The sequence below is a fragment of the Mesoplodon bidens genome, assembly GCF_964165515.1.
Source record: "Mesoplodon bidens genome assembly, chromosome: 3".
Lineage (NCBI taxonomy): Eukaryota > Metazoa > Chordata > Mammalia > Artiodactyla > Ziphiidae > Mesoplodon > Mesoplodon bidens.
In genome coordinates, this window is record NC_138178.1 from 45,971,149 (window position 1) to 45,996,166 (window position 25,018).

The following is a 25,018-nucleotide window of genomic DNA, read 5'->3' on the forward strand; positions in this document are numbered from 1 at the left end:
CGTGCCCCGGTCTGGGAGGATCCCATATGCCGCGGAGCGGCTGGGCCCGTGAGCCATGGCCGCTGGGCCTGCGCATCCGGAGCCTGTGCTCCGCAACGGGAGAGGCCACAAGAGTGAGAGGCCCGCATAAAAAAAAAAAAAAAAAAAAAAAAAAAAAATAGTCATTTTGATCAAAAGGTGGAAACAATCCAAAATGTTATTGAAAGATAAATGGATAAACAAAATGTGGTATATACACATAATGGGGTATTACATAGCCTTCAAAAAGGAGGAAATTCTACCACATGCTGCTACATGGATAAAACCTTGAAGACATTATGCTAATGAAGTCAGTTACAGAAAAACAAATACTGTATGATTCTCCTTATATGAGGTACTGAGAATAGTCAAATTCATAGAGACAGAAAGTAGAATGGTTAATGCCAGGGAATGGGGGAGATAGTGTTTAAAGGGTACGGAGTTTCAGTTTGGGATGATGGAAAAGTTCTGCAGATGGATGGTGGTGATGGTTACACAACAATGAATGTATTGTACTTAATGCCACTGAACTATATACTTAAAATGATAAAAATGGTAAATTTTATGTTATGTATATTTCACAATTTAAAAAAGTAATTTCTGAAACAACATTAGTTACAGTCTCCCTTTTCTGACACATTGTGATGTACATTTTCCTTGCATCATATCACTGTTACTTTCAAAACAGTGATTTTCTTTCTGTATACAGTCATTGTAAAGGTACTTACGTAGCAGAATATTCAAACAACCCATAATAAGGGTTAAACATTTCCTTCGAAATCAGAAAGAACCATTCTCTGGCGACTCCTCCATAATCTAGTCCCTTTTCGCCATCAAACTCAATCCACAGTCTAGCCTTGAGGAAGTCTGCTCTCTTGACCCCCATAATTCTCCTGTAAGAGTCCTCAAGGACAGTTGCACGGCGAAGTTTCATTTCAAATTTGTTTGGAATGTCATTCTGAAAACCCAGAGAAGAGAGACTAATGGTTTAGATCAATTCAACAGGACGACACATTTCTCTCATGAACGTTATAAAATTCATTGTATTCTACCCTGTGCCCAAGATCCCTTTTCAGGGAAAACAGGACGAGGTATATTGTCTGTATTTCCTCCACAGTATGAAAGAACTCATGCATTTTCTCTAGTCACTTAATTACATAGACTTCTGATTTTCACATCTAAAGAAGCAGCTACTGATGGTGGTAATAAGGCTCACGTGAAGGCACTTCATGAACCGTCCTTTCCATCTTAAGATCCAATGAAGAAGACCATTCTGTGACCTGCAGTCAGTCTAGCCACTGCCTGCTACTTGTGTGCCTGTTGGCTCAGGGTTCTTCCCTGCCCTCCACTTTTCCTCCTTGGAGCCTGCCCGCTTCACTCATTAACAGGTGCTAACATTTACAGACTGTGCCAGTACTGTTCCCAGCATTTTCATGGGTTAACTCATTTACTCCTCATAATAACACTATGAAGAAGCTACTATTATTGTCTTCATTTTATGGGTGAAGAAACTAAAGATACAAGTTAAGAAAGTCTTAGCTCCTGAGTCTCTGTTCTTAGTGAATAAGCTCCGTTGCCTCACTCATCTTTTGTACATACTTTGCTTATATGACAAATGTAGACAACTATGCTTTTAGGCAGACCTTATTGTAAATTACATAGAAATATATCTGAATATTTTATTCTTGAGTGCTTTGTGTGCAACGTTCATGTGGAAACCATGAAAAGAAAACATACTATAAATATCCTGTCACTTCAAAAAGAGGGTTAGCTCTAAGGGAAAAAAAAATCAATTTCACTCTCAATATATTTAAGAAAAGTGGAAAGCCCTATAGAAACATAATAATACAAGCAGTTTATATAGCGATATAAGCATAACATAGTTTCCTCTGCTGCTTATGCAATTTAAAAGAGTGGTAAGATTGGAGAAAAGGAATTTTAGAATTTTAGGCACTAGGCAAACAGTGCAGGTGACTCAGCAAGCATTTACTGAAGGCCCGCTCTGGGCTAGGCCCATGCTAGGTAGGTATCACAGTGGGGCCAGAGATGGGAGGAAAAGGGAATAAAAACGTGGCATAAGATGTGGTCACTTTCTCAAGGAGTTTATAATTTTGTGTGTGTGTGAGAAACAAATGTAAATGTTACTAATTCTGAGATTTAAAAGAGTAGGAAAATTGCTAAAAATAGAAATAGAAGCAAAGTTCTTGTGGGCAAAAAGACTGAGCTATGAATTCCAAGTGAGACGATCAAGGAGACTTCAAGAGGGGAAGGGAGAGGGCTTCCCTGGTGGTGCAGTGGTTGGGAGTCTGCCTGCTGATGCGGGGGACGCGGGTTCGTGCCCCGGTCCGGGAGGATCCCACATGCCGCGGAGCGGCTGGGCCCATGAGCCATGGCAGCTGAGCCTGCACGTCCGGAGCCTGTGCTCCGCAACGGGAGAGGCCGCAGCAGTGAGAGGCCTGCGTACCACAAAAAAAAAAAAAAAAAAAAAGAGGGGAAGGGAGAGAGGGACTGAGCAGCAGCATGCAGGAGGGGTCTAAGTCATCTGACAGCTGGACGGTACAGAAGGAAGAGGGGAGGGAGAGGAGGGATTAGAGTGCAAGAAGGTGCAGAAGCAGTCTGAGGCCACAGTGTAGACAGCGTGAAGGCTGATCAGGAAGAGCTGCTGAGCAGGAAGCCACAGGATGGGACTGGTGGGTTCTCAGAGGCTGATGGCGTCGAGTGTAAAGGGTGTTTTTAAGGAGAGACAAGAAACGTGCTGGTCAGTGAAAGACCCCTGAAACAGACGGTGTGAGAGAAGACGAATGGACCATGTGAGTGAGCAGTGGCAACGAAGAGAGGGCTGAAGGAGAACTTTCCACCTCTGAGCTGAGTGGTGGACCATGCATGGGTACTAGAGTCAGGGGACACTGTGTTCAAGTCCCAACTTCACCTCACACATCTTTTCAAAGGCTTAATTTCCTCACCTATAAAATAGGGACAATAACAATACTGACCCTCAGAGAGCTGTTTCAGGACTTACTAGGATAACGCATTTCTTGCGCTGACACGATACCAGGCATGCAGTGATCTCAGTAGTGATCAGCCACCCTTATACCTAACTAATGAGAAGTTAAGGATGAGGCAGAAGAAAAGGTTAAAGACAGCTCAAAGCTTTGGAGCACTGATTTAGATATTTTCATCTCCATCTTGCTCTTTTGCTGTGATGTGTCCAGATAGGGATTTTATTTTTTAAATCCTGCTTGGGAAATTTTGTTAAACTGAGGATTCAGATTCTCAGCCTCTTTCTCAGGCTCTCCAGTCTCTCTTTCTGGAGCAGCTTCATGCTTCTTAAGCTTTCTTTCATAATTTTAATCTTTTTATGTATCTTTGTTGCATTCTGGGTAATTTCTTCTCTTAATCACCAATCTGATATGTCAGGTGGCTTAAGAGCATGGACTCTGGCGCTAGACCACTTTGTTTCTGGCTTTGCCACTAATAACCATGGAACTTGATCACATTGCCTAATTTCTCTGAGCCTCAGTTTCCTCAATCTAAAATGTGATAATAATAGTCCCTTCTTATAGAGTTATTGTAGAGATTACACGTAGATAATACATGTAACTTGTTAAGAAAAATGCCTGGTATGTAGTGAAAGCTCAATAAATATTACTGCTTTCATTATGGTTTTTGTGTTATGTGACCTGTTGCCTCATCAACCATTAGATACTGTAACATGCTTATAAGTGTTCAGACTGGCAAATGGAGAAGCTAGTGCTTCTATTCCACCAGTACATTGTCATTAAGAATGAAAATATTTACCAGACAAGTAAGTCAAAATAGATTTAAAATCCCAAATAATTTTAAGAAGTAGAAAACAAATTTCCAGAGTGATTTTAACATAAAATTATTATTGAAAATGAGTTTAAAACATTGATGACATTTTAGGGCTTTATTCAGGCATAAAATATCTGCACTAAAAAACTATCATATTTCATTTTTTTTGTTAAGTTTAGGATGAGAAAATCTGTGGAAGCAGACCCACCATCTTGAATCTGGAAAAGCAGGCTTCAGGCTTGGAAGGCAAGTAAGTGTAACCCAATATAGCCACCTAGTGGCAGTACTCCTAAACTGCAGGGCAAGGGGAAAAGCACGAGCAAATTAGACTAGGCATTAAAACATGGTCATCACCTTCACAGATATAGAGAACAAATTAGTGGCTACCAGGGGGAGAGGGAAGGGCGGAGGGGCAATACAGAGTTGGGGGGGGAAGGGTTATTATGGAGTTACATGAAATCGTGTGTGTGAAACCTTTGAAAACTAAAGCACTATGGAATTTAAAGAATCTTTCAATCAATTTAAAAAAATTACTAAAAAAAAATAGTCATCACCAACAGAAATGAAATAGATGGGCGGATGAGTTTAGTTCCAAACATAATGAATTTGTGGTGATGGAAAAGAGAGTAGTGAACATTTCTGATAAGCAGAAGGAGATAAGCAATAAGAGGACTGCTCCAACCACAGCTGTACTGTCAAATTATGCAGAGATATATTATATTTGAAGCTGTAAATAATGAATGACTAACACTGGAAAACAATAGTCAAAGCAGAAAAGGAATCCAGAGAGTCCTCCTACACAATTAAGTCCAGGCCTGGGGATAATCTCCTGAGCTACTCTTGCTTAGTTTCTACAAAACCCAAACCCCACGAACCCACGAGGAAACCAGGTTAGAGCTCTTTAAAATCACACTTCTAATACTATTTTTCTATATTACAAGGTATATTGAAAAATAAAGACATAAAATAACTGTGGTCTCTAATCATATATTACAGGTACTCAAAAAATACACATCCTTTCCCTAAAAGAAACTATTCAAAGTTGTTAATATATAGAATAAATTGTTACTTTTTAAAATGCATTTCCCATGCTTTCAGTCTATATGACAATCACTCCTAAGAACTCGTTTTAAGTATCACTAACCTGCTTCTTCAGCTTTCTTCGGAAGAACTCATACTTTCTTTTGTAATCCCTGGAGTAGGGCACTGCCTTGAGTTGAAAATTTTGGAAAAATAAAGAAGGTTTAAGTTGTTTCATTCTGGAACAATTTTAAAAACTCCCCTCTGGGTATTTGATGAACATAAGTTAAAGGCATTAAAAGAGAATATTTGAAAAGAAAAGTTTAATTCAAAGAAAAACCATATATACAATTAAAAAAATTTTAATTTCTCTGTTTAAGATAAAATTGTATTCAGCAATTCTTATGGCTGTAATTTTCATCAGGCAATACTCTTGAAATGCAACAGGCCAGAAACAGGAAATGTCTTCCAAGTAGAGAAATATTAGAAATGAAAATTTCCATTTCTAAAGAGGCTTTCAAAGGGATTTCTTCCTTAAAGGAGCAATTTGAAAAATATACTTTTTGCTTGAACTCTGAGGAGTTGCCTTGTTTATCTATTACTTTAAAAGACTAAACATGAGTCAGAAGAGTAATCTACAAGAACTGTATCTTCAATTTTACTTATTTTTGTGAATTAGGAAACAGTTAAAATCTGAAAAACTAGGGCTTCCCTGGTGGTGCAGTGGTTGAGGGTCTGCCTGCCGATGCAGGGGACATGGGTTCGAGCCCTGGTCTGGGAAGATCCCACATGCCGCGGAGCGGCTGGCCCCGTGAGCCACAATTACTGAGCCTGCGCGTCTGGAGCCTGTGCTCCGCAACAAGAGAGGCCGTGATGGTGAGAGGCCCGTGCACCGCGATGAGGAGTGGCCCCCGCTTGCCGCAACTAGAGAAAGCCCTCACACAGAAACGAAGACCCAATACAGCCATAAATAAATAAATAAATAAAAATTAAAAAAAAAAAAGAAAGAATGTAGGCTCATGTCTTAAAAAAAAAATCTGAAAAACTAAAGTTGGAAAAAGAAGCTATATAAAAGAGGAAAATGATTTTCCTATCGTTAATCTGACTCAAGAGTAGTGTAAACATCATACATGGTAATAATTGTACTTAAATGTGAGTACGTGTTATATACCGGTATTTACAATGATTTCAACCAAAAAGTCCAAGTCATGACCCTGAGTTGATAGGGTGCTCTCTGCTTCCTCACCAGATACACTCTTGGCTCCTTTGATCTGCTGAGGATTGCCAGCCTTCTTCTTCAGACAAGTACCAGCCTGAGCACGGCAGACCACTGCCTTAGTATTTGACTATCTGGCTCACTGGTCTCACAAGGTTGCTGTGCAGAGTAAGGATAATGACTTTATATGTTCTTTTCAAATAATTGAGAACTGGTGTATGGGCGGTGGGGAGAGGGGAGATCTGCAAATGTGCTTTCCTCTCAACACCTTTAGTGCTATGTCCTTGATCAAACACCCTTGAAGAGACAGGTAAGGGGACAACCCCATCAGAGGATCCTGATACAAAGAAACTTACTGGTCCAGTTATTGCTACATTCTGCAACCGAGGATCTTCCCATTGCGTTCTTTTTATATCTGAAGAAAGAGAGAAAAAAAGATGTTCTCCATCCTCACGCACAAAATTCGATACTGCAAAAGATAATGTAATGAAAATAATCACATTGCACATACTGTGATTTATGTAGAAGATTCTTCCATCGGTGTGAGTTCTTTCTTCCCATCCTGGCTATAATGAAGAATATATTTCAATTATGTTAGGAAACGGTTTTCGATGTATGGGCAGAGAAATAGATTTGGTTATATGGTTGATTTAATTTGCATATTCCACTCTTAGTAGAAGACATCAACACTTCAACAATAATATTAATTATAGTTGTTAAAGAACTACTGTATTCCAAAATGCAAATGTTTGAGATAGCCAAGTTAGATGGGTAGCAGTTCTAGAAACTTACAGGTAAAGGCCCCAGGTCATTGGACGAATCAAGTGATGTCTTTCCTCTCACATGAGCTGGAATTTTCAGTCTTGGATCTTCCTTTTTTGGTAGAGTAAATAAAGAAAACAATACACACACACAAACTTTAAAATCATGAAAGTCAATCTGTTATTATGTTTTCTAATATCAATGGATATCACTTTTATTTCTTTTGCTTACTCTATGAAATAATAGGTTCTCATCTAAAATCTATCACTCACAGACTACAATATTCAGTTCTCAGATCTCAGAGGAGGATCAGTATTAACTCACTACCTCTTTCACAGAAACCATTCGGAGTATTTTGCCCACTCTTTATGGATTGTGTCACTGCTTGGGGCTCTTCTCTAAATAAAAACTGGTGTAAGAGTGGGACATAAAACTGGAGCACAGGGCTTCACTGGTGGCGCAGTGGTTGAGAATCTGCCTGCCAATGCAGGGGACACGGGTTCGAGCCCTGGTCCGGGAAGATCCCACATGCCGTGGAGCAGCTGGGCCCGTGGGCCACAACTGCTGAGCCTGCACGTCTGGAGCCTGTGCTCCGCAACAAGAGAGGCCGCGACAGTGAGAGGCCTGTGCACCGCGATGAAGAGTGGTCCCCACTTGCCACAACTAGAGAAAGCCCTCGCACAGAAACGAAGACCCAACACAGCTGAAAATAAATAAATAAATTAAAAAAAAAAAAAAAAAAACTGGAGCACATGTTATTTCTGAGGCCCTGAACATGCTTTTAGGCACCTAGCTGCTAAGGTGTTAATTTATTAATATTTTTGAAAGATAGGAAGGTAAGCACAAAAAGGTTATTAAAGGCAATTCAAATTGTTGAAAGAAAGAACAAAATTTAATTTATTTTGATTTATTGATGTATATTATAATTTTAATATTATTTTCTTAAATAATTTATTGTATAATTTTAGTTTTATTTAGGTATATTGGTGTTTTAAACAAATTTATTAATCAAAATCTCTTCATCTGCTGCTGATTTTCAGTAATTTTTCAATTAGTGGTGAATCAACTGCTCAACAACTTTAAGCCTTATCTTAACATAAAAATACCTATTCTACCTAGTCTCATAGTTTTTTTGGGTACTATGAGATATGGATTCAAAAGTACTTTGGAACTATAAGCTTCATATAAAGGGAAAGGATTATGACTAAATATCTTCCTCAGTATTCATGGCTAGTGAGCTAAAAACTGCAAACATGGTAATTCCCTGGCAGTCCAGTGGTTAGGACTCCACACTTCCACTGCAGGGGGCGTGGGTTCGATCCCTGGTTGGGGAACTAAGATCCCACAAGTTGCACAGTGTGACCAAACACACACACACACACACAAAGACAAACAAATAAAAAAACAAAAACCCCCCAGAACTGCAAACAGGAAGTAAATGTATCTCCATGACAATCCCCCTAAATATTAAAAATAGGCATAAACATATTGAATAGAAATAGTCCTATTAAGAATTCAACATATCTCTAAATGAGCACTAGGAAATGTAGTGTATATTAATGTATAATTAAAGATTATCAAGAACTACACATGAGAGACTATTATTGTTGTTATAAATTTAAACTGGAGAGCACTGAAGTTACCCAGGTGGTGGTTTTGGTGTTGTGGTCGATGAAGAAAGGCCTCCCGTTTGGTGCATGCCGGACTTCCCAGCCTTTGGGAAGGAATCCTTGCTCCACTTCAGATGCCTGGGTCATCTGCTGTGCTGCGTCACTCGTGGGGGCCTGTGGGTGAGGGCCTGCAGAAGAACCCTGGCTTGATGGTAGCTGACTGGTCTCCACTGTGGCCTAGCACGTTAATTCAATCGTGTTGCAGTGTTTATAGAGAACACACAAACAGCTGTGGTTAAAAAGGTAACTTAACCTGCAAACAGCACACACAATTATAAATAGGCCTAAAGATTGGAAGCTCATTTTTCCAATACAGTGTTGTGTCAAAGTTTGTTTTTAAAATAATTTATAATTTCTCAGCTGATTCTTGAGCAGTAAGAACGCTGGTTAACCGTCAGTCTGTTAGCCCTAGTTGCAAGGGAAGCTTCAGTGCCAAGTGGAGAAGGTTGTCTTTGCTCACCCAGAAGACTCATATAGAGTGGGAATTTCCCATACACACAAAGTGGGTTCAAATGCTGGGAAGACAAAATGAATGACAAACATATACTACAGAAATGCATACCTGAAATGTAATATATTCATGTGATGAAATATAAAGCAGTAGTTAAAAGAAATACACTGGATTTATATATAAAACAACATGATAGGGTTTTAAAACAATGGTGAGCAAAAAAATATTTAGAATTATATAACACATCTTTGCAAAACTTGACACATGGACATAAATAACATTTTGCATTGTTTAGCTCTCTATTAAGTACATAAAATAGGCAGGAAGAATCCCCAACAAGCTCACGATGGTAGTTCCCTCTGGGTAGTGGGGTCAAGTGCTTGGCTAAAAGGAATTTAGTTTTATCTGTAAGATTTTATTTTAAAAAAGAAAATGTCTAGAAACATATATGGTGATTTGTTAATGGTGGTAAATTCAGGGAGTTAAGAAAATCGGTATTTACTATCTTATTCTCTGTACTTTTCAGTTTTAAAAAATTTCTCAATAAGAGACATGGTGATAAGACAAAATATTTTCCTAAATGCTTACAAGGAAATATTACAAAAGGCACTCACTGTTGCCAAGGACAAAGTGTCATCATGACAAAGTTCTTTGATAGATACTAATCATTAAGATTATCTTTTAGCAAAATAATGATATTAACCATTCAAATTACACAATTACCCAGTGGACCAGATCATTTACTTTGTCCTCCTATTCCCAATTGGACTTGTTTTACATAATAACAAGTGGTGATTCATGTATATTAGAGATCTGCCGGAAATGGCAGACAATTAGCACCAATATCAGAAAATAATTAGAAGCATCCAGCATATACTACAAAGTGACATAATAGCTTCCATAGAAATATGATGGTTCAAATTATGTAAGAAAACACATTAATGGATAGATTGCAGGGTACCTGTACAGTGGGCTTTATCCAGGTAGTAGTTCTGCAATTATGATCCACGTAATATGATCTTCCTCTTTCATCTTGTTTTTCTTCCCAACCTGGTGGTAATCCAGATGAAGTAGGCAAGAGCTAAGTGAAGAATAACAGAAGAATTAAATATTAATAAGAAAGTATCCTTTTTAAAAGGACCATATCCCTTTTTCACTGCTAGCTCTCTTTATTTTTATTTTTTTAAAGATTTTTTTTTGATGTGGACCATTTTTAGAGTCTTTATTGAATTTGTTACAATATTGCTTCTGTTTCATGTTTTGGTATTTTGCTGTGAGGCATGTGGAATCTTAGCTCCCCCACCAGAGGTCGAACCTGCACCCCTTGCATTAGAAGGCGAAGCCTTAACCACTGGACCACCAGGGAAGTTCCCCTGCTAGCTCTCCTTAAAATGAATCATGTTTTAAATCAATCATGTTTTAAATCATATTTTAAAGTGTACAGCATTTCACTTAAAAAAAAACTCCAGTAGAACAGATAATAATGATGAGAATGATAACAACACTAAAAATCACGAGAGTAGTAACAACCACACACTAAGTGCTTTAACACAGATCATGCCATTTAACCTCCACACAAATCTTAATGAGATAATTAACATTACTGGCCCATTTTACTTAAGGATGAAACTGAAGCTAGAAAATAGAAGCAATTTTCTGCCAGATAACATTGCTAGTATGGAGCTGAGATTTGAACCCAGGTAGTCAAACTACAGATATGATCACCCATATGTGCCAAGTCAAAAGTTACCCCTGCTTTCTTTCTGTGAGGGCTGGGGACATGCTGATTATTGTAGTGTATTACTAATGAACAAAAGAGGTCTAGTTTTCCAGGTTTACTTAAAATAGTCCAGGTCTGGCCTTCCTTTTGCCTTTTTTTTTTTTCATGAGCTTTAATTTTTAAAAATTTTTTGGCCGTGTGGCATGTGGGATCTTAGCTCCCCGACCAGGGATCAAATCTGCACCCCCTGCATTGGAAATGCGGAGTCTTAACCACTGGACTGCCAGGGAAGTACCCCTTTTGTCTTAGAGATTAGACTCTTCATGGTTTGGCCTGGTTCCCTAATGTGTCTTACATATAAAAAACTATCACACTAGTCTGTTCACTAGATATACTGTTCTGTAGATGTATGGGGGTAATTGTACATTGCTGACAGTTATGATGAGCTGTGAGTCTACAAAATAATGGAATTCAAATTTGCCCAACTTTACAAATGTCCTACAGCTGGTGAGTAGATAAATGGGATGTAGTAGACACATCTACATGATGGAATATCATGAGCTACTGAGACATGTAACAACATGGATAAACCTCAAAAACATCACATGAAGTGAAAGAAGCCAGATACATAAGACGGCATGCTGTATAATTCCACTTATATGAAATTTCTAGAAAAGGCAAAACTAGCAACCAAAGCAGATGAGTGTTCACCTGGGGCTGAGAGTAGGTATTAGGATTAAGAAAACTTTTTGTGGCGATGGGAGAATCTCAAACTTGACTGTGGTGATATTTGCACAACTGCATAAATTTACTAAAACTCATTTATTTGTGTACTTAAAAATGGGTGGATTTTATGGCATGTAAATTATACCTTAAGAAAGCTGTAAACAAGCAACCGAACAAAACAGACCTCTAATCAATGTACTGAGAAGAAAAAGGCACGGAAATAGCTTTTCCAGTACATAAAATGTAAATCATCTCTAGATTCTATGGCTCATCTGGTGTACTTAAAATAGTTTCTCAGATGAGTGCCTGTCAGTCAATCAGAAATTCACCAGTTTCAATGCATAAAGGAAATGTTGAAGCGAGGGGGGAGAAATAACAGGGATCTCCTTAAGTGGCTCCAGGCGAGTGGAGGTGGCCAGACACGGGGTAGTAAGTGAGAGGAAGGCTGGGGAGGGCAGTCTTGCCGTGGCATCCACCCTCTTGCTGATGGTCAGTGGTGACTGGACCAACTGCACAGGTGGGTACCCCTTCCTTCCTCAGCACAGGGTCCATGTCCCTCTCTTGATGCAGGGCCACCTTTATAGACAGATGAGCCACTCCTAGGTCGAGGACTTCTGGGCCTGTGCATTCCTTTGCTGGAACTCCCGTGAAAGCAAAAACAATCCCCACATTTCAATATTAATATACAGACTGCCATTCAAAATCACAAATGGTTGGTGGGAAAAAAGTGAGGCGGCCAGTCCAAGTGGGGAACTGGAACACTCACAGACCCAGAATGGGGAGAGAATTAGGACAGGGAAACAGGCTATTTGAAAGAAAGAGCCCAGACAGAAGGGAAGGTGGTGGGGGCGGGGTGTGTGTGGGTGTGTCTGTGGGTGGCTAAGAGGGAAGGGAGGCTGAAAGGGCCAGGAGCCTGGGTGTTTACATTTGGTTTAGAAAACAAGCGGGGACCATCTGAGGAAGAGACAAACTCAAAGCAATGATAGTTGAGTCAGAAAGAGGATGGAGGCCATGACGTTGTTAGGTCTAAGCTCCAGTCCACGTCATGGCTGGAGATGCTACTGAGGAAGCAGCGGACGGCTCCTCAGCGGGCTGATGAAGTCCATCCTGGCCGCCAAGCCTGCCGACGCCAGGGCACACCTGCCTGAGGGATTGGCCCCTGACGTAGCTTCATGCACGGGGCGGAAACAGTCGCAAGATGCCACGGGCCAGGCACAGAGCAGAGGCCACTGGAGACCACAGTCTCGATCTGTATGCAACACCTCCAGCCCACACAGGGCTTCACCTGCCAAGCCCAGACGCTACCCACCAGCACATGGGGACTTGGCTTTCTCATGATGGGAGAGACAGTTCTCCAGGTTTTGTCTTTAAAGGGCCTACCTATCCCATTTCCCCTCCCTCAACCTCATCCCCCAGAGCCCAGATGCTGTGCTGGATCAAACGTTCATGTTCAGCGTTCCAAAAAAAAAGTTGCTGCGTCTTATATTTTTATTAAGGATTTAGGGGAAAGGCTAAAACTCACCACAGGAAGTGTAGGCTGTTCCTCAAAAGTATAGGCTTGTAAGCTGCCTCTTCTGCTGGAATGATTCTTATAAAAGAAAGAAAGAAAAAAGAACGATAATAACCTTAGGTCTCTGCTTTGTCTTTGAATGGCAGATAAGGTAGCAGGATGGGTATGATGGGGCACCCCACCCACTCTCAGCCTCACTCAACACCACGCCACCCCCGCTGATGCCTTCCAACTTCCAGCTCACACTTGTCCCTCGAGTCCTAGACTGTCTCCTGGACACTTTCTCTTGAAGGTCTAACAGAGAACCCTTTATTGTGTCCAAAACTGGATTCAGCTTTTCCCTGTCCACACCCACTCAAACCTGTTCCTTCGCAGGTATTCCTCGTCTCAGTGGGCAGCAAGGGAGGCCAGCAGCTGCCCTAGGCAGACATCGGTCAGCCCCCGATTTCTCCCTCTCCTGTCCCTTACAGCCGGGCCAGTTACCAGATCCTATGCATTCTATTTCTTTACAAGCTCTCAAATACATTTCCCTTACACTTTTTTTTCAACTTCAAGTTTTCATCATTTACCACCTTGGCTATTACTGTGGCAACATCCTAACAGATGTGCTTGCTGCAAGTTGCTTAAATCTACTCTCCATACCCCGCGCTGCAGCCAGAGAGCGTTCTGCAGCGCAGATTTCATCACATCATTCTCTCACTCCGAGCCCTTCAATGACTTACACTCACTAGGATAAAATCTACAGCACAGAACACAATGTTAGTGAGCTTCCGACCTGGCTCTTCCTGCTGGCTGCAGCCCTCCAATCTCACAACCCACCCTCTGGACATTCCAGATTACTTGTTTCCTGGAACTCGCATAATTTTTCTTTCCTTGTGCTTTTATATGCACGCTGTTGTTGCCATCTGAAATATTTTAGTTCTGTTACTTAATGACATTAAAATTTATAATATATGTATAAATTAAGTCAGAAGAGCCTCTGTATGATTGTTTACAATAACAAAGAACTGTAAACAATCTAAAGTCCATCAAAGGAGACTGGAGAAATAGCTTAAGGGTTACTTGCACAAGGGAATGATGTTTGATTATTTTGTTGTTGTTGGTTTTAAAAAGAGCACATCTATATTTACTGAAATGGTCCAATGTCTATGATACAGTATGTAAAAAAAGTAAGTTACCAGAAAGTGCGTACAAGATGATCTCAGGTTAAAAAAATGATATACAAGTATGTCTGTGCATGCATGTTTATGAATATGTAGAAAATGTTTAAAACTACATATGCCAAACCATTAATGGCAATTGAGGGAGCACATGTTAGAGGTAAAATGGAAGATTCAATTTTTACTTTATAGACTTCAGTACTGTTTCAATTTTTAACCATGACCATATAATACTTTAAAAATAATAAATTAATTTTTTTTGAATTAATATGCACATGGTATGAAATTCAAAAGGTACAAAAGATATATGCCCTATTTACCCTGTTCCTCTTTTCAGAGCTGAGCAACGTTACCAAGTTTAGTTTTCAAGAAATATGATACACATATTTATTCTCTGTCATGTAAAGAATTTTATAAATGGTAATGTACCAAACACACCATTCGGTACCTTGGTGTTTTCCACTGAACAATATCTCTTAGGGATTGTTCCATACAACATATACATTCAAAGACACTTCATTCTTTTCAATGGCTGCATGGTATTTCATTGTATGGATGCCACCTTTTACTTTTTTTTTTTTTACCATCTTTATCGGAGTATAACTGCTCTACAATGGTGTGTTAGTTTCTGCTTTATAACAAAGTGAATCAGCTATACATATACACATATCCCCATATCTCCTCCCTCTTGAGTCTCCCTCCTACCCTCCCTATCCCACCCCTCTAGGTGGTCATAAAGCACCAAGCTGATCTCCCTGTTTTATAATTTAAAAAAATAATAATAACAGGAAGAAAGGGAATAGGATCTTATGTGATTTATCACCAGCAAATCAATATAGCTTATCCTTTAAGTCTTTGACCTTTCCCACTCCTTTGACCAAAAAATAAAATGAAATGAATGGAAGATAGACTAGACGGATGGAAGAAAGGAGGGGAAGGGAGCAGGCAGGCAGACCTGCTCTTGGATATTCACACAGGCGTTTACATAGAACTGTCTACACTGAAGCTTCTTAAGGGAGGTGCTAGAACAGAAGTCAGCAAACTTTTTTTTTTTTTTTTTCCCGTACACGGGCCTCTCACTGCTGTGGCCTCTCCTGTTGTGGAGCTCAGGCTCCGGACGCACAGGCTCAGCGGCCATGGCCCACGGGCCCAGCTGCTCCGCGGCATGTGGGATCTTCCCGGACCGGGGCACGAACCCGTGTCCCCTGCATCGGCAGGCGGACTCTCAACCACTGCGCCACCAGGGAAGCCCAGCAAACTTTTTCTGTTAAGGTCCAGATAGGAAATATTTTTTGTGGGCCAAACGGTCTCTGCTACAACTACTCAACTATGTCAATCTAGTGTGAAAGCAGCCATAGGCAATACTTAAACAGATAGGTGGGCTGTATTCTGAAGATACTTTAACCAGCATATAACCTGCATGCAGTCAGCCCTCCATATTTACTAACTGAATGAAAAGCAAGGAATTCCAACTGGAAATGACCACAGCATCCTCAGATGCCTCTTTGTCTTCCACTGAAAGGTCTCCCTTGGTAAGATTAGAGAGCTAGCCACAAGGACCTCATCAGGGCAGTGTATGTTGGAATATTTGCATCTGGACCCCACAGACAGCAATTTTTCAAGCAGTTGCTGGAGTGAGAAGGTCATCTATCTTCTTGTTTAGTCAAAGTACATCAGCTCTTACTCACATGTGTGTTGGGGACATGTGTGGTATAACTGAGAAGGTGAAAAGTAACCCTAAACACCCAGGACCCACCCTGGCACTCATCAGCATCATCAAGACAAAATCAACACTACTTTGTAATCATGCCTAAACACAGGAAAATGTGAACACTGTACAAGCCACAAAATACCAATTATCTCCCTATCCTGGCAGATATAAGTGACTGCTGCTTTTTTGCTAAATATAGCTTTAGTCTCGTGACAGATAAGATTTGAGATACCCAATCACAGAATAATCTGTTTCCTGACAGCATCCAATGCAGAGCAAAGTCCTGCTTCCTTAAACCCTCCTTAAAATTGACTAACATGAGCCCAAATCCTTTAAGTCTTTCCTAACCTACTGCTACTGAGACACTCGTGGTGTGTTTTCCCCTTGCTGAAATGAGTAATAAACCCAACTTGTTCAATTATAGGTGTGTTCCTGGCAGCCTTTGGCTGGAGGGCACTGATTTATATAATGGACATTTAGACTCCAATGACCATTTGGATTTTCCATGACTCTGCTTCATACTATTAGTGGGGGTATTTGAAAACGGCCATGCTGTAAAGTACCAAAGTCCCTAACACAGTATTACGTGTAACTTAAGACAATTTTTTTCTCATCACAAGAAAAAAAAAACCAAACCTGTGAAGTGTTGGATAGTAATTAAACTTATTGTCGTTATAATTTTGCAACATATATATAAAATCATTATGGTGTACATCTTAAACTAATACAATGTGTTATATCAACTGTATCTCAGTAAAACTGGAGGAAAAAAGATAACATTCAGTCTTTAGACACTGAATGGAATAATATATAATACAAAATCCTGAAGCTCCAACAAAATCTAAGACCATCTTACTGAGCTGGATACTGGCTGGCCAGTGGCTGAATTTCCATAAACAGTGAGTCTGGCATTCAATTCTTCTGCAAGATGAGTCTGGACATCCAAGTTATTTGATGGTGGAGATGAGGGGAAGGCCTGATGGCTGTACATGGTGGCTTCATCTTCTCTTATAACTTCCCAGTTCTAAAATGAACAGAATAAGCTTAAGCCACACATACCTTAATCTACTGCTGTAACATATGTCTATCAACAAGAACGAGAAAATGATTTCTACCTCGGAAGACTCTCGGCTGTCAACACTTTCTGTTTCCTCAGATATCTGCCGCCTGGTGGTGAATGCACGCTGGGCTTGCAGTTGAATGTTACCATTCTCAGCATCTGTTAGGTTGTCCCTGTATTAGAAATGTAAAAGCCATCACCCACGTCTGAAGAGAGTTAGAGTGACAGTCAAAAATTCTGTTTTCATTAAAAAAAAAACCTATATTAGATCAGAATTTATTGTTCTGGGCCAAAGGCTGCTTCAAAATGCATAGATTAAGTCCTAGGCACAACGGTACCTGCAAGAGTACCTTATGGAGTTAAAGTTTTTGTGAAAATGTGTAATGTGCCTAATATTTTCATTCATCACTGTGCCTAGGATAATGTCTCCCATGTATGGGCACTCAAAAAGTATTTGTTGAATGAATGAATACCTGAGAGTTTCATAAATAATTTCATTATATTATTATTTCACCATGTTCTTACAAGAGTAAAATCTAAAGTAGCTCCAGAAAGTTCATAAAACAGAAGCTTTAAGAGTTACACATACATCTTCATGAATCAGACAGTAACATTTTCCAGAACTGATCTTTAGCCAAGAGTAGATTTCCCATGTAGGAACGCAGAGGGCAGAAGGAAAGACAGTGTAAGGACACTATAATTAAAAACTTGATAGAGTACAGATTAAATGGTATCTATCTGCTTTTGATCATATACAGTAATGGACCGCTTCTGAAAAAGGACAGTAGTAAAGGCGTGTCTGAATCAAGGAAGGGTACGGTTAATCAGACTGAACACCCACTCCCCAGTCATTTCTTAGTTATACTGTTCTAGCTAGTTGTGTTTACTATAGCCAGACCATAAGATCTAGAATTTTGTATAGATACTTAATAACAAAATTATTGTTCATTTATTTAATGCCAGATAAGCCCACGATAGTCAGAAGACCAGTTCTTACTACACTGTTGCTGGAGAAAACAAAGTGGTCCTAAGGGAATGCCTCACACTTTTTCCCTCCTAAATAGTTGAGTTTTGCTGGCTGAAAACAACATCAACCACAGTGAAAAAAATGTGATTCTGCTCAAGTCAGGCTTGCCATAATACTGAGGTATACAACAGGAGGAGGTTGCAGAAATTTATCGTGCTTTCAGTCTTGCAATCTGTACGCCATTCTACAGAGATCAATGCCTCTGTGACACGAAGAACTTGGATCATTAATTTGCTTTGGAAGGATGTGAGAAGGGAAAATACCTATGAAAGTGCTTGGACTATATCAGATACAAAATACCAAAGCCAAAGATTAGAACATTAAGGGACAAATAAGAAAAATTTTATGTCCATGTCAAAAAGTAGAAAACTAAAGAAAGACTTCATAAGGTTATAAGGAAGGATATTTGATAATAAACATGAATAATGGAAGAATTTATAAATGTTATTTACAAACATACAGTCTGATGATAATAAAAGAAAAATGTCACTGAGGAAACATAAATCAGAATACCTCAAAGGCCATTCTGTCCTTGATTTGGGTACATTGGAAATTATGTATACATTGACCAGATTGGCAAATGGGTGTTTAACAAAAGACCTTATTATTGAGTCCTTTCAATTTTATAAATAATTTACACTTTAAAAATACTGTACTGTAGAAATTAACATCTCATTATACTTTAGTAACAAACTACAAAAAGATCTCCAAGATTTTCTAAATTAATCTCAAGAGAAAAACGTTTCTTTTGTGGCTATAATTAAAAACAGAAATAATTGGCAATTCATTAAAATAAAGAAGCAATTAGAAGGGTGGTATTTGTGACTCAAATACTTTTTAATACTATCAAATCATTTAAAAAAAGAAGCATCCATGATAGCATTTTTAAAGCCCTGGGCCATAAAAATCCTAGCATTCTTGCAGTTTTTGGATCCCCACACTATTATGAATCCATTTGAGCCATTTGAGCCATGACTTCAAAATGAAAACTAGTGGTCCAAAAGTATTCAGATTACAAACATGAAAGTCATCACATACTGAAGGGTTGGTCTTTTCCACTGTGTTCTTCTAGATTCATGGTTTACATAGTAGGTCCTTCCAAGAATATCCTGCCTCTCTTCCCATCCTGGAGGTAGAGGGGAAGGTTCTTGTTGCTGCTGCAAATGGCAAGCAGCATCTGGTTGGTCCAAAACCACCCAGCCAGGCTGAAAAACAGAATGGTAAGAATTAAGTGTGTGCTTAATTTTTTTTAACCTTATAAATTATGCTAGAGGAAGTTTTAAAAGAGATTTAGCACACCCAGTTCCAGAAACTATGCAAAGACAGAATTAGCACATTGTCAACTTTTAAGACCATAATAGGAATATCTTATGATAATGAAGATGTTTTTTTTGCAAAATGATAACATTTAAATTTTGCTTGAAAAAAATTTTTTTTGAAAAAATTTAAAACATGTCTAATAGGAGAAAAAGGACACAGAAAACTTTCAAATAAACAAACAGCACTGGAAGGCACTAAGAAATTGAAAAGCATAGTTTAACCTTACTCTATTCTCTAACTTATAAGCAGGGATCATGTCTTATTGGGCATTGTCTCTCCCACAGAGAAAGCACCTTGTTTATGGTGGAAATAAACAACTCTCTGAAACCTGAAAAAAAAAATCACTGGATGAAGGTCAAATATGTAGAGGCATGATAGAGAAGGGCAAATGATTTAGAAATAATTGAATGATGGAAAAGACATGATGATTCTCTGGTCTGACTTTTCTCTTTCTCCTCTGGACCATGGAAAGGCATTTTGGTCAGGTCATAAAACAGTCAAAGAAAGAAAGTTTTGTTTTGTTTTATTTATATGCTAGGAAGGCATTGGAATTTTCCTCTGAGACTAGCAAGGGGCAAACATACAAAAACCCTTAGCTAGAGTAGTTATAGAGTAAGGAATTATTTGAAAAGGATAGTGAGGGTTAGTGACATGCTTTTATACAAGAAACCTCATAACAGAAAAGGCAGTAAAAGGTTCTGCTAAACATCAACATGGTTAGGAAGCATAAACACACTAGTGATGAAAACTTAAAAATTCTCCTAAAGGGACACAAAAGAAGACCTGAATGAATGAAGAGACGTAATGTGATCTTGGCTAGGAAGCTTTAATCTCAGAAAGGTGTCAATTCTCCCCAAGTTAATTTATAAAGTTGCCAGGACTCCAATAGAACTACATTATGGATTTTTTTGAAAATAACAAGACAAGGCAATTTTCAAGTTCAAATAGAAATAAAAACAAGCAAGAATAATCAGCACAGTTCCAAAAATGAAGAGTGAAGATTAACTTTATCAGATAAAACATACCACAAACCACATAATGAATAGAATTGGAAAACTCAGAAAGAATCAAATTTATAGGAATTTAGTATATGACAAAGACATTTCAAATTTGTGGGAAGATAGGCAAATTACTTAGAAAAAAAGAAAAAATTTTTCTGGGTTTTTACCTCATACCTTATAACCAGAATGTTACAGATTGAGCAATATTTAAAATGTTAAAAAGTAAAACCGAAATGTATTAGAGCAAGCCTGGGGATATTAAAAAAATATATTCTAAGGGTGGAGGAGCCATTAAGTATGACATCAAACCTGGAAGGCATCAAAGAGATTGAGTGATTTGATTACAACCCCCCAAATTTGTACATGGCAAAAACTACTAAATTGAAGTTAAAAAAAAAAAGGCAAGCTGGGGAACATATTTGGTACCATAATAATAGGTAAAAAAATCATTTCCTTAATATAGAGAAAGCCTTTTGTTCTAGACATTGGGGATCTAGCACTGCAGGACTGTTGTGTCCCAGCCAGTTGACGGCTTAGAAGATGGAAGAGAATTCTTCTATGTTGGAAGGTGGGTTCTGAAGAGGAAGGGTCAAGAAGAAGAGCTGGGAAGAATAGAAATGTTTTCTGGGAGAAAAGGATAGGGGTTTCTGCAGCAAGGTTGGTCTCTTCTGGCTAGCTCCAGTGGGAAGGTTAGAGACTGAGGCAGAAAGGAAGGTGAGGGGTAGGAGAGAGGAAGACAGACAGAATTATTCTGGGAAAAGGAATCTGGATGGGAAGTAAAACAGACTCCTTTTCTTTCTTAGCCTATTTTCTTCTTTATACCTTCTTCTATGGGAACTGATATCTCATTAATTTCTTTTCTTTCTTTTTATTGCCCAAACTCCATTTTCTCTCCCTTCCCTCTAACCCCTTACTTTTTCTCTCCATCTATGTTTACCTTCCTTCTCTCTCTCCTTTCCTTTCCTTTAAATGATCATGATATAGGATCTATATATCTAAAAATTTGTCTTGTACATTTTAAATCACATTTTACTTCTCTGGTCTCAATTTCAAAAGTGTTAGAGTTGAAATTTTATATTTCACTCTCTTGAAAAAAAAGACTAATTAGGGCTTCCCTGGTGGCGCAGTGGTTGAGAGTCCGCCTGCCGATGCAGGGGACACGGGTTCGTGCCCCGGTCTGGGAAGATCCCATATGCCGTGGAGCGGCTAGGCCCATGAGCCGTGGCCGCTGAGCCTGTGCGTCCAGAGCCTGTGCTCCGCAACGGGAGAGGCCACAACAGTGAGAGGCCCGCATATCGCAAAAAAAAAAAAAAAAAAAAAAAAAAAGACTAATTAAAAAAATATGGTCACTGATTATTTTTCTTCAGATTAATAAAATTTATTAATAAAAGGGTCCTCACTTCTGCTGTGAAGGATTATGAAAATATTCAGAGCTTGGAAAATGGTACCAAAAATATTTCTTTAAAATCTTCTTAAAGATTTCTCTCTTAAAGGTCTACATATTGAATTTACGTTACCCAAGTAAACTTGTGAAGGGGAAAAAAACTAAGCAAGGGCTTATTTTTTAAAAACCTGTTTCAGTTCCAGGAGGAAGTACAGTTACATATTTGAACATTGTTTAGAAAGAATGAGTTTTCATTTTCTGTAGAGAATGCCTCCCTATTAAACATGTATCAGCTAATATTCTTCACAAAATAATTTTCTAAGTATCAATGTATATTACTTTATTACTAACCTCTAAGCTAATATGCAACTGCACACAATTTAACGGAGTCAAAGTCCAGAAAGAAAGCATTTAGAGGTACAACAAACATTATATTATACGGTAATTGTGTAAAATACATACAACTAAACCTAAAGTTACAAGGGGTGCAAAAATCAAATATTACACAATTATCTATTATAGCCACACTTTATTGTACTAGGGTATACACTGCCTAAGAGTGAGCCTCTTCTGAAAATTACAATTGTTTTCTTTAAATGGTAGAATTTTATATATTCAGTCACAAACTAAATGTCAAAGACAAGACTTCTCTGGTCATTAGCTACACAGAAGATAAATAAGCACAGATTCATGTGTTTGAATTCCTAGGGCCTTTCATAAATAAACTCCTACATGCTTACATCTACTGAAATTATAAGGTGCATTCTGAGGGAATTCAAACATTGAGACATGAGACCACAAAATGAAGTGAAGCAGCTCTACCCACAGAAACTGAACTGTGAATAAGGTACCTGTGATATGTGTGTGTGGGCAAAACTTGGAGCAGGTTACCAAATAATGAAATGCTGTTAAAAATTTTTTAAGTTACTAAATAAAGAATTTTCTTTCTTTACAGCAGACATCCTTCATTTCAAACAGAATTCCATTATTCAGGTTTCCCTGTGCACCAAAATGCCAGGTACAGAAAATTCTACTCAATAAATTTCTAAATTAAAAAAAAAGGCTGTTATATGACAAATCAGAGAAAAACTAAAATGAAAAACAAGGTCATCAAATAAGGGAATTAGACTTGAGAGGATACCAAGTTCTTTGATTGCCAGAGTAAGGGCTAACTACAGTCTATGATTTAAAGAAAAATAGTTCTTTCTTTCTGTTATTATGAATTCCCCAACAAACTAAAGTCTCATTAGTGCAAATAAAAAATTCCCAGAAAGCTTTGTTGCAAAAGCACTACTTGTTCTTGAACTTTCTTTCTCAAGACGTTTGGGTGTGTGAAGCAGAGCCCAGCACTGGGGAAGGGTCCCTCAGCCTTACAGTTCTGGAGACTTCAGCAGACCTTAATCAAAGAGGCATGACTGTTGAGGAAGCCACACAAACAAAACCCTCCAGAGGAGACTGATGCCAGCACACTGGGTGCTTTCAGTCAATGTGGTAGAATAAGGTGCTATTTTTTGATGATAAGGTTCCTTCAGTGGGAACCTCAAGGGGCAAATGTTTTTGTTCCCTTTTCAGATCATGAATTTTTGTGCTGGAAGAAACCTCAGAGGTCATCTGGTACAACCCTGTCACTCTGTAAAGGAAGAACCTGAGGTGCAGAGAAGGTCAGAGACTCACATGTTCACTCAACTCACAAGCAGCAGAGTTTGCAACTAAGATTCCAGGCTCCAAATCCCTGTCCAACTCTATTCCAAGAATTGGAATAGAATACTCTCTGCCTCTTCTTCACGCACCCCAAAGGCAGGTGGTTCTGCCCAAATCCTTGACTGGACTTCCACTTATCCTGTCATCCGTGAAGATTGTTAAATTCTTCTGGCCCCCCATAAATGTGGCTTTTTATTAAATGACTTATATTCTCTCCTTTTCTCTCTCTCAGTCTCTCTCTTAGTCTCCTCCTTTTCTATGAGCCCTCCCGCCTACTCCCACCCCAAGCATGATAGGAAAAGTAACAGGAATTATATTTCATAGAAGAGTTCCTAATTAGTAGACCCTCCTCAAGTATTCCACATATTTAACTTACAAATACTAAATTGTGTTCTTACTTTAATGGAGGGGGAACATGACATCGTTTTAGAAAACTCTGAAAAACTAGAAACAGTTAATGACTTAATTACAACAAATGCTTTCATTTATAAACATTACAATCTCTATTCCCTGACCCTTAAGAATATCATCAGTAATGGCCATTCATTCTACAGAAATATCCTTAGCGGAAAGAAATGTTTAACAAATTCTTGGGTAAAATAAACAAATGTACAGGGAAGTAATTTTTATTTCATACATTAACTCCATTTGAATAGTTATTTTTTCTTTGGAGTATAGTAAAATAAGAAATTAGATATTTTCTTTTTAGTTTAACCACATATTTATAAAATCTCACCTCTAATTCCTCAGCCTGTTCTGTGTTATCTTCTTCTGAGCCACTGGTTTTAGGTAAGTAAGTCATTTTTAATCTCAGATAACCTTTAACTCTTGATTTGTGACTGTAGAAAAGAAAATAATAATTCACAAAATTTTAATACTAAGAAGAAAAGCACTCATTTAATAAGAGTTTACTGAACATCTACTAGCTACTAGAGGAGATTCAAAGACAAGTTCCAGTGCAGAAGATATTTAGGAAAAGGAATAGATGGTGGAGAAAAAGGAACATCCATAAATAAATAATTGTTATGAGATACATAAGGAACTATGGAAGTTTAAGTGAAAGATCAGAGAGAATTTGAAAGAGAAGTTGGCATTTGAGTTGGGGCTAGAAGACTGGGGAGGATTTTGATCTGTGGCAGTGAAGGGAAAGGCATATGAGTAGAGAAGAGAGCAAAAACAAGGAAATAGATGGGAAACCTGGGGTGCAGTTAAGGAAATGGCAGTATCTGAGATTGGCTGAATTACAGAATACATAAAGGGAGTGGAAATGGTCCAGCTGATGAGATCCATGTGAAATAAGAGAACTTTTAGATTTTATCTTGCTTAGAATTTTGGGAATAGGGAAAGTCATCCTCAGAGATGTGCTTTAGGGATAATAATCTAGTCATGTTGTATAAGATGACAGAAAAGTGGAGAGCAAGGATGGATAACTGCCTGAAACCTAGTGTCTTTGACAGCTGTTTCAATCTGTCATACGTTAATTTACCTCTTCTGTTTTCATACTGTATCTTGTATCACCTCTTTGAATAATGAGTTGTCTAAGTTAAGGGCTGCTGCCCAGTGTAGTAACATTTAAGGATTTTAAAACCTGTCTTTCTTAAGCTTCTAACTGAAGACCTAACTGTCTATTGCCCCCACCAAATCTAGCATCCTGTTTACTTAAGAAATCCTTGCTTGTCATAGCTTTCTGTATAGGTTTTGGGGGTATTTTTTTAATAGATTTCAGTTATGTAATATGACATAAAAGT

At 38.6% G+C, this 25,018-nt stretch overlaps 1 protein-coding gene across 5 annotated transcripts in view; it reads right to left on the reverse strand.

Moving 5' to 3' along the window:
• Positions 1-25,018, reverse strand: part of NEDD4 (NEDD4 E3 ubiquitin protein ligase) — a 151,174-nt gene that overhangs the window by 24,390 nt on the left and 101,766 nt on the right. For 3 of the 5 annotated variants that reach the window (XM_081227369.1, XM_081227368.1, XM_081227372.1), the window contains 12 exons: positions 24,007-24,109; positions 18,903-19,069; positions 16,893-17,010; positions 16,634-16,801; positions 12,919-12,984; positions 9,912-10,031; positions 8,473-8,676; positions 6,860-6,940; positions 6,579-6,633; positions 6,424-6,482; positions 4,976-5,041; positions 747-976 (listed from right to left, as the gene is read on the reverse strand). In XM_081227369.1, the coding sequence (XP_081083495.1) occupies positions 747-976; positions 4,976-5,041; positions 6,424-6,482; positions 6,579-6,633; positions 6,860-6,940; positions 8,473-8,676; positions 9,912-10,031; positions 12,919-12,984; positions 16,634-16,801; positions 16,893-17,010; positions 18,903-19,069; positions 24,007-24,109 (1,437 nt within the window). The remainder of the gene's footprint in view (positions 1-746; positions 977-4,975; positions 5,042-6,423; positions 6,483-6,578; positions 6,634-6,859; positions 6,941-8,472; positions 8,677-9,911; positions 10,032-12,918; positions 12,985-16,633; positions 16,802-16,892; positions 17,011-18,902; positions 19,070-24,006; positions 24,110-25,018) is intronic. The other 2 variants (XM_081227370.1, XM_081227371.1) reach the window with 2 other exon arrangements.